Raw genomic sequence first — 9,708 nt, forward strand, 5'->3', positions numbered from 1 at the left:
CCTAAATAATGTGTATTGCATGTCACTGTGGTTTGTGATCTTTACAGGCTTGAGTATTACAACATCACTGGCATATAATTATGGCATAGCCATGAAAAAGTCTACATTTCTGGGGATTTCTGAGGAAAGAACTGAAAAGCTCTCAAGGATCCTTGCAAAAAGTTTTTTTACAATGACTGCAAAATTCTCGCACGCTCATTGGTTAATTTTTATTGTCAACAAGTGGACAGACACATAAATTCATAATTTATCCGAGGATGATGTGATATTGCTTGAGTCAGATTGAAGTTTCTCGCATTTTTGTCTCACGTTCTTCTCATGTTTTGACATACTTTTGACCCCTCTGCCTTTTTGTTATTGTAAAAAACAAATTAATGTCAGTTTTTCATGCTTTATTGCTCGTTAACACTTTGGAAGGAATTCAAAAGAGAGCTTTGTCGAACATATACCCTGAATCTTCCTATGATGTTGCGCTAAAAAGATCCAATTTAACTACATTGGTTTCCCGACGAGCCGACGCTTGTCGTAGGTTCATTGAAAGCATCCAACCAAATAACCCACTTTATCATATTATAAAACATAACTGTGCTGTGAAGGTGGATAAGCCATATAATCTGCGACATAAAAGTGAGGCAAAAGTCCCATACAGCACATTTCGATTTAGGAATTTCGTCACTTATAAATATTCGTAATATGTATTTAGTAATTAATCAAAATTCGATATATTTTAAACAAGCATAGTACAAATTGTAATAATTATGTTTATTATTACGCAGCTGTTCTTGACCACAACCTGTAATTCAGTCTTGACTGCGAGAGGTTGAAATAAACAAATCATTATCATTATTGCGTCTGTCCTGTTATTGATCATGAATTTCGTCATAACATTGTCAAAGTAGCTGTGGATCCACGAGGCGATAGCCGAGGCGATAGCCGAGTGGATCCGCAGACTGTCAATTGTCAATAACAGGACAGACGCATGAAAAACTGACATCAATTTGTTAATTGGAAATCAAAAACCTAAATGATTTTTTAGTCATTCTATAAAGAAGACTCCCGTATAATTTATTATATGGAGATCTCTAAAACATTTTGTATTCTGTGTAATTAATTCAAATAATTTTATTGGCAAATCCAGTAATAATATTTAAATTCCTGTATTAAAGGATGTTACCAGGCTGGTTTACTAACCCTCTGAAGTTGACTCCAGTTTCCCTGCCTGCTTGGTAACGATGTTCCATTATCGTAAGAATGCATTTCGATTTCCTGTGGAAAGTACCACGAGAATATCTCTGCCACAAGATACCCGTTTGAAAAATCCCTGTGCACGCAAGACAGAAATACATACCAGATTGAGTCTGTCCTGTCGCACAAAAGAGCTATAAAGTTATGTTTGACGATGAACAAAAACACGGGTCGGCTTTACCTTCTTGTATTTCTAACAGGGTGAGAAAGGTCCAAACTTTGTATCCATTTCAATATTTCCCTTGGTAAGCCGCTCATTATTTCAAAATTCCGTAACTCTAATGTTCAAAGAAAGAAATGTTCACAGTGAGTTCACATTCAGTTTACGTTTCTAAGGGAATCGTGTCGGCGTGAGTCACAATCATCGCGGGCGCGTACTAGGACTTTGTGGGAGAGGGGGAGAGGGGCAGTTTTTAGGACGCCTCCAGGGAAAGAAATTTGCAAATTAAAAAAAAATTGTATTTGGCTGATCACAGTCCCAATAGAGAAAAACGAAAAAATAACGCAAACTTTTTGTCGCTGTGAACGATACGAAAGAGGTTGCGCTGTCTGAGTCCTGGCAGTTATACTTAATTTTCTTTTGCAAAAAACGTTCCGTTTTGAGTTGAAACGGAAATTTCATATAAAAATGAAATTTTCTTAGAACCACGCGCTCCTGTTTTCAGACCAGCAGGTTTAAAGAGCTTTCATCGGTACTTGTGAATGTAATGAACATCAAGCCACCGGTAAAATACCAGCACTCGCTTCCGGGGATTTTAATTCTGAGTGCTATCAGAACATTTATTTCAGCTGGAGTCACTGACCTGGAACGGACGGCGAAAGCTTCACCGCATGTGTTTTTCTACTTTACGTGAATTAAAGTTGGGAAGAAGATAAACAGACCTTTAGATTCCAACTAGGTTGCAATCCAGACAAAAGGTTTCAAGTTTTCAGGATAATAATTCATTGGGGTTTCAAACACGTGCTTTGCTAGGCCTCGCACATGTTTGGACTGTTCACCCATTGTTCTCCGCTTTGTTTCACCGTTGCTCAGTTATCCGTAGCTCATTCGGGAGGAAAGACAAGAAAGATCAGCAAGGCACTTTTCCAGCTTATTAAAGCCTGCTTACGACAATATGCAAAACAGTATTTCACAAGAAAATTCAATTTCGTTTCAAAACAAAGCCAGTAAATCGATGTCGACGAAACACGTAGCACTTAGCAAATATGTGACTTTCGCGAAATATTAAATGGCATTGAGGTCTAAGCCAATCACATCGTATAAGAGAAAGTGGATCACCTGCTACCCAATCACAGATTTGTTTGCATTGAGCTGAAACAGGTGGATCACAGTCAGATTTGATCATGAATTTAACATTATCTTTGCCTATGGTAACAGGTCCTATGATAATAAAAAAGTCTTTTGTAATATCCCTGTCAGAGATGCCCTTTGTTACAGAGCAAAGTCAACTCGAAGAAAGCAAGTTTTAAATCGGCAAATAATTTCTCCGGAGCGGAATTCCTTGACCAAGGGACAATTCTGGTGAGAGGATTTTCCACTTTTTTTCATTGACACAGAACATAAGCTGTGTCATCATTGTCTTGGATATCACAAGAAATAATTAGTTTATTGAAATTTGGCAAAGAAGTGCGCAACAGAGATTTAAAAGGCAGTGTTATTATCTCAGTCAGGAACTTTGCTAACAGCAGCACAACAGATACCGAATCAACTGAGCAGCTCAAGGGTTGAGTGAAAATGGCTGAAACTAGTGAGACGAAGATAAGCTTGGAAATAACTTCTTATTCACCAGTGGCCTCACTGATTGCTCTTTACTGCCTCATGACCATTGGGATAAACATTTTCGTCTGCTATTGTATATACCGCAAGAGAAGTCTTCGAACTTCCTGCACAGCGCTGATCGTGGCGAACTTGGCGGCTGTAGATGTTTTGGTTTCGATCAAAGATTTGCCGCTGTTGATCTCTGTGAGTACCTCTGGAAGATGGTATTTTGAAGAACATTGGTGTCGGAGCTACGGACTCACAAATGTAATTTACATTATTGTGTCGATTTCAACGCTTGTAACTATCACAACTGAGCAGTACTTCCGAATGACCGAGGCTCAAAGGGGTCTGGGAAATTCCCCTCCTCGACAGTCTATTCCTCTGGGCTATATCATCGCACACACAACTCTTTCCTACTCGCTGTCTTTGTTGTGGAGCAAGTACGTTTTTATCAGCAGAAAGGCCTTTTGTGAGGTCGACTGGCCACCATCCGGTTTGAGTTTTACTCTGGTCACGTCTTGCATATTCCTGATTCCCGTATCGCTGTTGATATATAATTTCTTCGGAAACGAATCAGAGGAGAAAATCTCCTGCGACAAGGCTAAACTGGTGAAAATAGAGAGCGGAGACGAAGAAAGCGATGAAGAAAAAGCCCACTGCCGCCTTCAGCTCGCCATAACCGTGTTTTTGGTCACGTGGTCACCGTACGTGATCGAAAGTTTTTTCACGTATACAGCGCAAGTTCCAAACGTCGTCGGAGTCGGTTGCGCGTTCATCCCAATTGTAACCACGACGCTTATTCCCCTGTGGTACATCAAATGGAAAAAGGAAGCAGACAGACTATATCCTGTTGTCTCCTACATTCAACATTGTTAACTCGTTTATTTCCATTCCTCTTTTCTCATTGACCGGAATAAAAAGTTAATGGTCAAGGAACCACATCGGAGGATTTCAGGGCAAATATCATCGGTAAATTAAGTGACCCGTTAGCCTTGTGGCACAAACATAGGCAAATCCAGCCTTTTCTCATTAGTGAACGAACGCATTTATTAATACAGTTCTAAACTGTATGCTTAACTTCGAAATGATAGAAATTTATTTATCTCAAAACAAGAAAACCTTTTACATAATAGCGGTGCAATAACATATTCTCTTGTTTTAATGCCAAAAAAGCAATTTTAACCTCGCTTGGTTGAGCGAAATATAAAATAACTTTTTTAATATTGCGAAACTAAAGTTAGTATAGTACATTACTAAATGAAATCAACGTTGCATCGGCTCTTGCTCAAAATACGCCGATCAGATCAAGCCAGTTGATCCAACGTACACCGAATATTGTCCCCGGTTGCTTGCTTCAAAACTCTTTACAATATTTTTGTTACTTGGCAACAGGAAAGGGGATATTTGAAAAGAAAATAGGAGTAATAAGGACCAGTAATACGGGCAACATTTTTCGTGCAACTTGTCGCGCAACAATGCTGCGTTGCAAGTTGAGCTGGTTTGTTGCGCGTACTGCCACCTTCTTGCGCAACAAATTTTCATTGTTGCAAAAAGTAAAAGCGACGTCTTCTTTTTTCAAATGATTATAAGTAATTTCATTCACATACAGGAATCGAAAATATTGCCAGAAGTTTCGAGGGTTAAGAAAGTAAAGAAAAAAAAATTGGTTTGAACATATCACCCCTAATGAGAGCAAGGTTTCAATCAGTATTTAAAACGAAAGAAGGAATATATTTACGCAGGAGGAAATGGATGGACTCCTAATTTACGACAAGTTTTAGATTTTTGTTTGTTGCTTACTTACAACACAACAACGGAGACCCTGGAACGAGGCTGGTCACAACAGGGAGAACTTAGGAATTCAATTTATTAAGAATTTACTTCCATGGACAATGGAATATTGGAAACAAGAAGAAATTTAAGTAACTAAAAAAAAAAAATCAGCGCGATCCATCTCATTAAACGTCCGCCATGTTGTTTTGATGGGTAGCGGTCCATACTAATGAGCAGCAGGAGTTCATAAATGGGCATGACACTGGAAGTGCACTGCAATTGTAACGCGAACCGGAAATCAGGCTAAATTCACGTTTTTTATTGACAAAACCTAATTTTACAAGTTGGAGCGTGTGAGTCCCGTCTGGTCCCAAAGCTCTAGCTGTCTCAAAAAGAACGACACTACTGTAGTTACTTAAAACTCATTTCAAGTAAAGCTATGATCCTCGCACTTACGAACGCAACTGTAGCAGAGAAGCCTGAAGAATTCAGGACTTCAACAGGGTCCTGCATTCAGTTTTAGGCGTCTCTACGCAATTGCTAATATTGCGTTCACAACTGCGACGATCATATCTTCACTTGATTTCCTCCGAATGTTTTTTAGCACACCTATTGTACTCTTTGCTATCAAGTCTATCAAGAGTCCATAACTTGATATTAGGTGAAGGACTTTCGTTGTTATACATTCCTTACACCTCTCATGCCCTTTCTTGCCTGAGTAACCGGAGCAAGGAGAAGGAGGGGACTAATTCCCTCAGCTCCTTCCCCTCGTGCCTGCTACGCAAGCTAGCCCTATCATGAATATAGATGCACCTCAAATCTTTGCTGAAGCCTCAGAAAATAGACCCCAGTTGTTCACAATTAGTCAAAAATTCCAGGAAATTCTTGTTTTGATTTGAGATGAAATAAATAATTGATTTTAGTTTGACCGAAATTTTTCAAGAAATTCAACAACCTTGAATTTACGAACTAAAATGTCCATTTGCCTCCCCTGTGGTTTAATCTACGTACAAACCTCTCGCAATAAATTTGACATCGAGAGTTTTATTTACCATTTGAACAAAACAAGGACCCACCTGTTTCCGCTTGTTCCTGCAAACCCCACATCTGTAATCTGTACGTGTTGTGAAGAGAGAGAGCAAGAGTGTGAGAGAGTGCGAGAGGAGAGAGAGAGATAGAGAGAGAGAGACTGGTAAGTTCCCAGTAGCCTTTTCGGGCCATAGTAAATATCTCTTCACTTCCGATTATAATTCACGTAAAATTTCTGCCAAAAAAGTACTGTGAATGGCGAATTTTGACGCTATTTTTGATGAAAATCTTCAAGAAGACGAGCAAGGGTCGCGTGCTTCTAGCGAACATGTTCAAGTGACCCCAGAATCTGTGGTTATCCGCGGTGTTGGACACATGACTGTGTGAGTTTTGTTTGTGCTTTGAAGAGCCCTCAAACGAAGTTCTATTGGTTTTTGTGTGTTTTACAAGCCACTTTCGATCCTCAAAATTTATCACTTTATCTCTAACAACATCAAGAACTTATCGTTATTTCTTTTTGCCTAATCCTGCGGTTTTTAGGTTCGGTCTTAATAGCAAATTTGATGTAGAATTTCAGCAAGGACTAAGTGCTAAGGTAAGCTTTGTTCCAGCACATGTGTGACTATACAGTTTCTCAAAAGATTGATGCGATTGATGTATTGATTTGTTTAAATATTTTCTGTACCGATGATTTACCTTTTAAGATGCCCCGTTTATGGAAGTTTCGGGGATTCGAAGACCACCAGTTTTTGCTTCGCATTTAATTAAAAACATGCAATTACGTACGGAGCAACGTTAAACGTTATCTGAACAGCAATAATGGTTTCATTTATTTATTTCTTTACTTTTCCATGGGTTATATCCGCTATATGTTTGTACGAAGGTGGCAATTTTACGTTTCGTCCCGTCTTTTTAAAAATGATTTTGATAGAAACAGTTTAGTTTACCGGTTTCAGCACTTGGACTCCTTCAATTTGACTACTGTCTGTTTAGACTGTTTTGCTGTTAATTTGGTCTCATCGATCAGTAGTCCTTTCAGAAGATTACGACAAGCCGACCGCACTGCTGAAGGAAAGGCCAGACCACAACACCGGGAACTACATGCCCTACGCTTTTCGACTAGTGTGTGGGATCTTTAACGTCCCACAGATTTTATGAACATTGAAGGGTTGTGAGAGGGGGCCTACGGTTTATAGGGCCGTTCGTAAAAGCCGGATCGGACCGAACCGGATCGGATCGGACAAGAAATAGATCATAGTTAAGAATTGCTCAATATTATCAAAGCTTTGTGTTTGTTTGGTATAATGCTATTGTATTTCAGTTGAAAGTCATCTTTCAATTCAATGAAAAATGCGCTTATGTTTCTGCAGATCACAGGCCATCTCAGCCATCGTCTGTGGCCTTACTAATGTATCTGTTGCAGGTCATTTTTTTCCTTAGGTTAAATTGCAACCAAGCTAGCTCATTTTGTTTCAACCTAGGTCATATTGGGGCAGGTACATGTACATGTACAAAACACAGGTCACCGGTCATTGTTTTACCAAATACAGAAACAAACCTAACTGTTAGGCCTAAAGACTTTTGTTTAGGTCTAGTTAGGATTAAGGTTAGCTTTAATAAATGTTTAGGATACTGTATGTATTGATAAAACAATGACCTGTGACCTGTGTTTTGCACCTGCCCCAAATTGACCTACATGTACCCTGTAGGTTGAAACAAGTTGATCTAGGTTGAAAGAAGTTGATCTTGATTGAAACAAAATGACCTAGTTTGGTTGCAAATTAACCTACACTGTAAGGAACAAAATGACCTGCAACAGATATGTTGTGTTGTCCAGTTACTTTGGTAATCCCAAACTGGATTGTGAACAATAAGAATAGTCCTAATAAAATGCTCCCTAGGGTGGTGAATGCAATAATGGGTTGGCTGTGTCATCCGATGTTTTGTAGGTTGCCCCTGAGGAGTACAAAGCGACTGTTACACGAGTCAACAGGGTACTCAGTAAAACGATGCCTGTTAATGTGCGGTGGTTACTCTGTGGCTGTATCTGTTGTTGCTGCACTCTTGGCATGTCCATGTGGCCTGTTGTTTGTCTCAATAAAAGAGTAAGTAATCTTAGGGGAACACCAGTTAAAACTATGCAAAAAAGTACTTTTGCAGAAATCAGTTCATCAAAGGCTAGTAAATGTATTTTGACCAGAGTCACTCTCTCATTAGGCTCTTTCAATTAACATAAAAGTTTTGCATTTTGTCTTGAGAATGGGTAAGAAATTCCTCCTTGTTTGTTGCTAACTGAAGAATGAGGTCTGTATCTATTATAAGTGGAAGCATCCTGTATAATTTTATGGTCTAGTTCTTGAGATGAAAAAAAAAAGAAGCCAAATAAGTGATATTGATCAGTTTCTCCTCCTAATCTTTTTGGTTGGTTTTGATGGATTTGGCACCAGTGATGCAAGACATTTTGTGGGACCATTAAAGGGCGATCTTTTAAAATAAGTCTTGTAGAATGTGCTCTTTTTCCTTTGAGTACCCAGAAATAAGGGAAAGATTGATCAGCTTACTCTGAAATGTGTGCTTAGCAAACCCAGTAAATGAGAGCAATTTCAGCTGTAAATTCTGCCCACACCCTTGCTCTTTAGTGGTCTTTTTATGGGTAATAAAGATCAAAGCTACACAGATCAGACGAAAATTGAAAAAGATATTGAAGCAAAATAATAATTTAGGGAACTTGGGATTCAAGAATCAATGAAGGTGTTGTTTGACGAGATCTGATTCAACTGAAATAATATACTGTAGCATAAAAAAAAAATTAAAAAGCCTAGAAGGCCCATCAGGCCAGCGCAGATCTCCGGTTTCTGTAGCATGAAGCGACTAGGAGTATTTCTACTCTCCCCTGGAGGGGATGCCAGTCCATCCCAGGGTTACCCCCAGCATTAAATTCGCTAGTACCCATTTATACACCTGGGTGGAGATAGGCACAGTGAGAGTAAAGTGTCTTGCCCAAGAACACAACACAACGTCCCCGGCTGGGACCCGAACCCGGACCACTGGATCTGGAGTCGAGCACACTAACCATGAGGCCACCGTGCCTCCCACTACACAGTAGCATAGGAAAGGCCAATTAATTGCAAAAAGAGAGAACAGGAAATTCCCAAATAACGTAGGTAAACTTAACAACCCGCTGACACCTCAAACTCCCTAGGATACCCCCACGTGATGAGTAAAATCATCTGGTGTTAGATAGAGTAAAATCTGTTTAGTCTCACTCCCAGGGGTCAATGGGTTCAAGAATTTTACTTAATCCACCCAGGAAGGAACATTATCTTTTAGAATCTTGATTTTGCCTCTGTTTTTTCAGACAAGACATTCAATTAACAAGGTATTAGATGCTGAAAACTGCCATCTATATCATAAGGTATGTAAATTGTCTTGGGATTACCAAGAACAGCAACCAACTGTATTCCACAGTAGGTAGAGTATTGGACATCTTTGTAGTTGTAAGTAAACTGCCAATCCCATCCCCAGAGTCTGGCCAGTGCCAAAGCAGGAGCCCGTGACCCACAGATTCCTGACTCTTCTATGCAAACTCCAAAAATTGGGAACAATAGTTGTAGCCAATAGTTACAAAATGGACCTTCACTGCAGCTACGCACAAATTGGCTCTGGCCAAGTCTGTGTTCTTGGTGCTGACCAAACGAATAGAGCAAGTGCTCTGGGGACAAGATTGGTAAATTTGCAAGTGAAAGGTAATTTTGTTCAATCTTGATTTCAATCTTGATGTAGAGAAAGAAAAATTTAAAGTCACAGCTCACAAGCTGCTGAATGTGACAGACGCAACTTTTTTGTAATATTTGATCCCCTCAACTACACTATACAGTAAGGAGGACAGCTGATTTGCC

General features: G+C 39.5%; 3 protein-coding genes across 6 annotated transcripts in view; 2 read left to right on the forward strand and 1 right to left on the reverse strand.

The window, feature by feature from the left end:
- Positions 1 to 9,708, reverse strand: part of LOC138016626 (spermatogenesis-associated protein 4-like) — a 35,727-nt gene that overhangs the window by 9,367 nt on the left and 16,652 nt on the right. For 2 of the 4 annotated variants that reach the window (XM_068863820.1, XM_068863819.1), the window contains exons 1-2: positions 1,427 to 1,574; positions 1,192 to 1,321 (exon numbers count right to left, since the gene is read on the reverse strand). The exons of the other annotated variants lie outside the window; for them this stretch is intronic. In XM_068863820.1, coding sequence (XP_068719921.1) covers positions 1,192 to 1,321; positions 1,427 to 1,503 — 207 coding nt within the window. In that variant the 5' untranslated portion in view covers positions 1,504 to 1,574. Of the gene's footprint in view, positions 1 to 1,191; positions 1,322 to 1,426; positions 1,575 to 9,708 lie in introns of those variants that run through there. 4 annotated transcript variants of the gene reach the window in all.
- On the forward strand, positions 2,619 to 5,647 carry LOC138015557 (melanopsin-like). Its single transcript, XM_068862628.1, has 2 exons — positions 2,619 to 2,767; positions 2,913 to 5,647. Exon 2 carries the CDS (start codon positions 2,981 to 2,983, stop codon positions 3,881 to 3,883), a length of 903 nt encoding a protein of 300 aa, XP_068718729.1. The 5' UTR covers positions 2,619 to 2,767; positions 2,913 to 2,980; the 3' UTR covers positions 3,884 to 5,647.
- On the forward strand, positions 5,990 to 9,284 carry LOC138016282 (cysteine-rich hydrophobic domain-containing protein 2-like). Its single transcript, XM_068863452.1, has 4 exons — positions 5,990 to 6,192; positions 6,350 to 6,404; positions 7,759 to 7,914; positions 9,168 to 9,284. Exons 1-4 carry the CDS (start codon positions 6,065 to 6,067, stop codon positions 9,282 to 9,284), a joined length of 456 nt encoding a protein of 151 aa, XP_068719553.1. The 5' UTR covers positions 5,990 to 6,064.

Source organism: Montipora capricornis, chromosome 9 (assembly GCF_036669925.1).
Source record: "Montipora capricornis isolate CH-2021 chromosome 9, ASM3666992v2, whole genome shotgun sequence".
NCBI lineage: Eukaryota > Metazoa > Cnidaria > Anthozoa > Scleractinia > Acroporidae > Montipora > Montipora capricornis.

Bases quoted from the DNA above. Each gene is read 5' to 3' on its own strand.
- LOC138015557 (XM_068862628.1), top strand. From the start codon at position 2,981: ATGGCTGAAACTAGTGAGACGAAGATAAGCTTGGAAATAACTTCTTAT.
- LOC138016282 (XM_068863452.1), top strand. From the start codon at position 6,065: ATGGCGAATTTTGACGCTATTTTTGATGAAAATCTTCAAGAAGACGAG. The intron at 6,193-6,349 runs GTGAGTTTTGTT...TGCGGTTTTTAG, and splicing joins GGTGTTGGACACATGACTGT to GTTCGGTCTTAATAGCAAAT. The intron at 6,405-7,758 runs GTAAGCTTTGTT...GATGTTTTGTAG, and splicing joins AGCAAGGACTAAGTGCTAAG to GTTGCCCCTGAGGAGTACAA.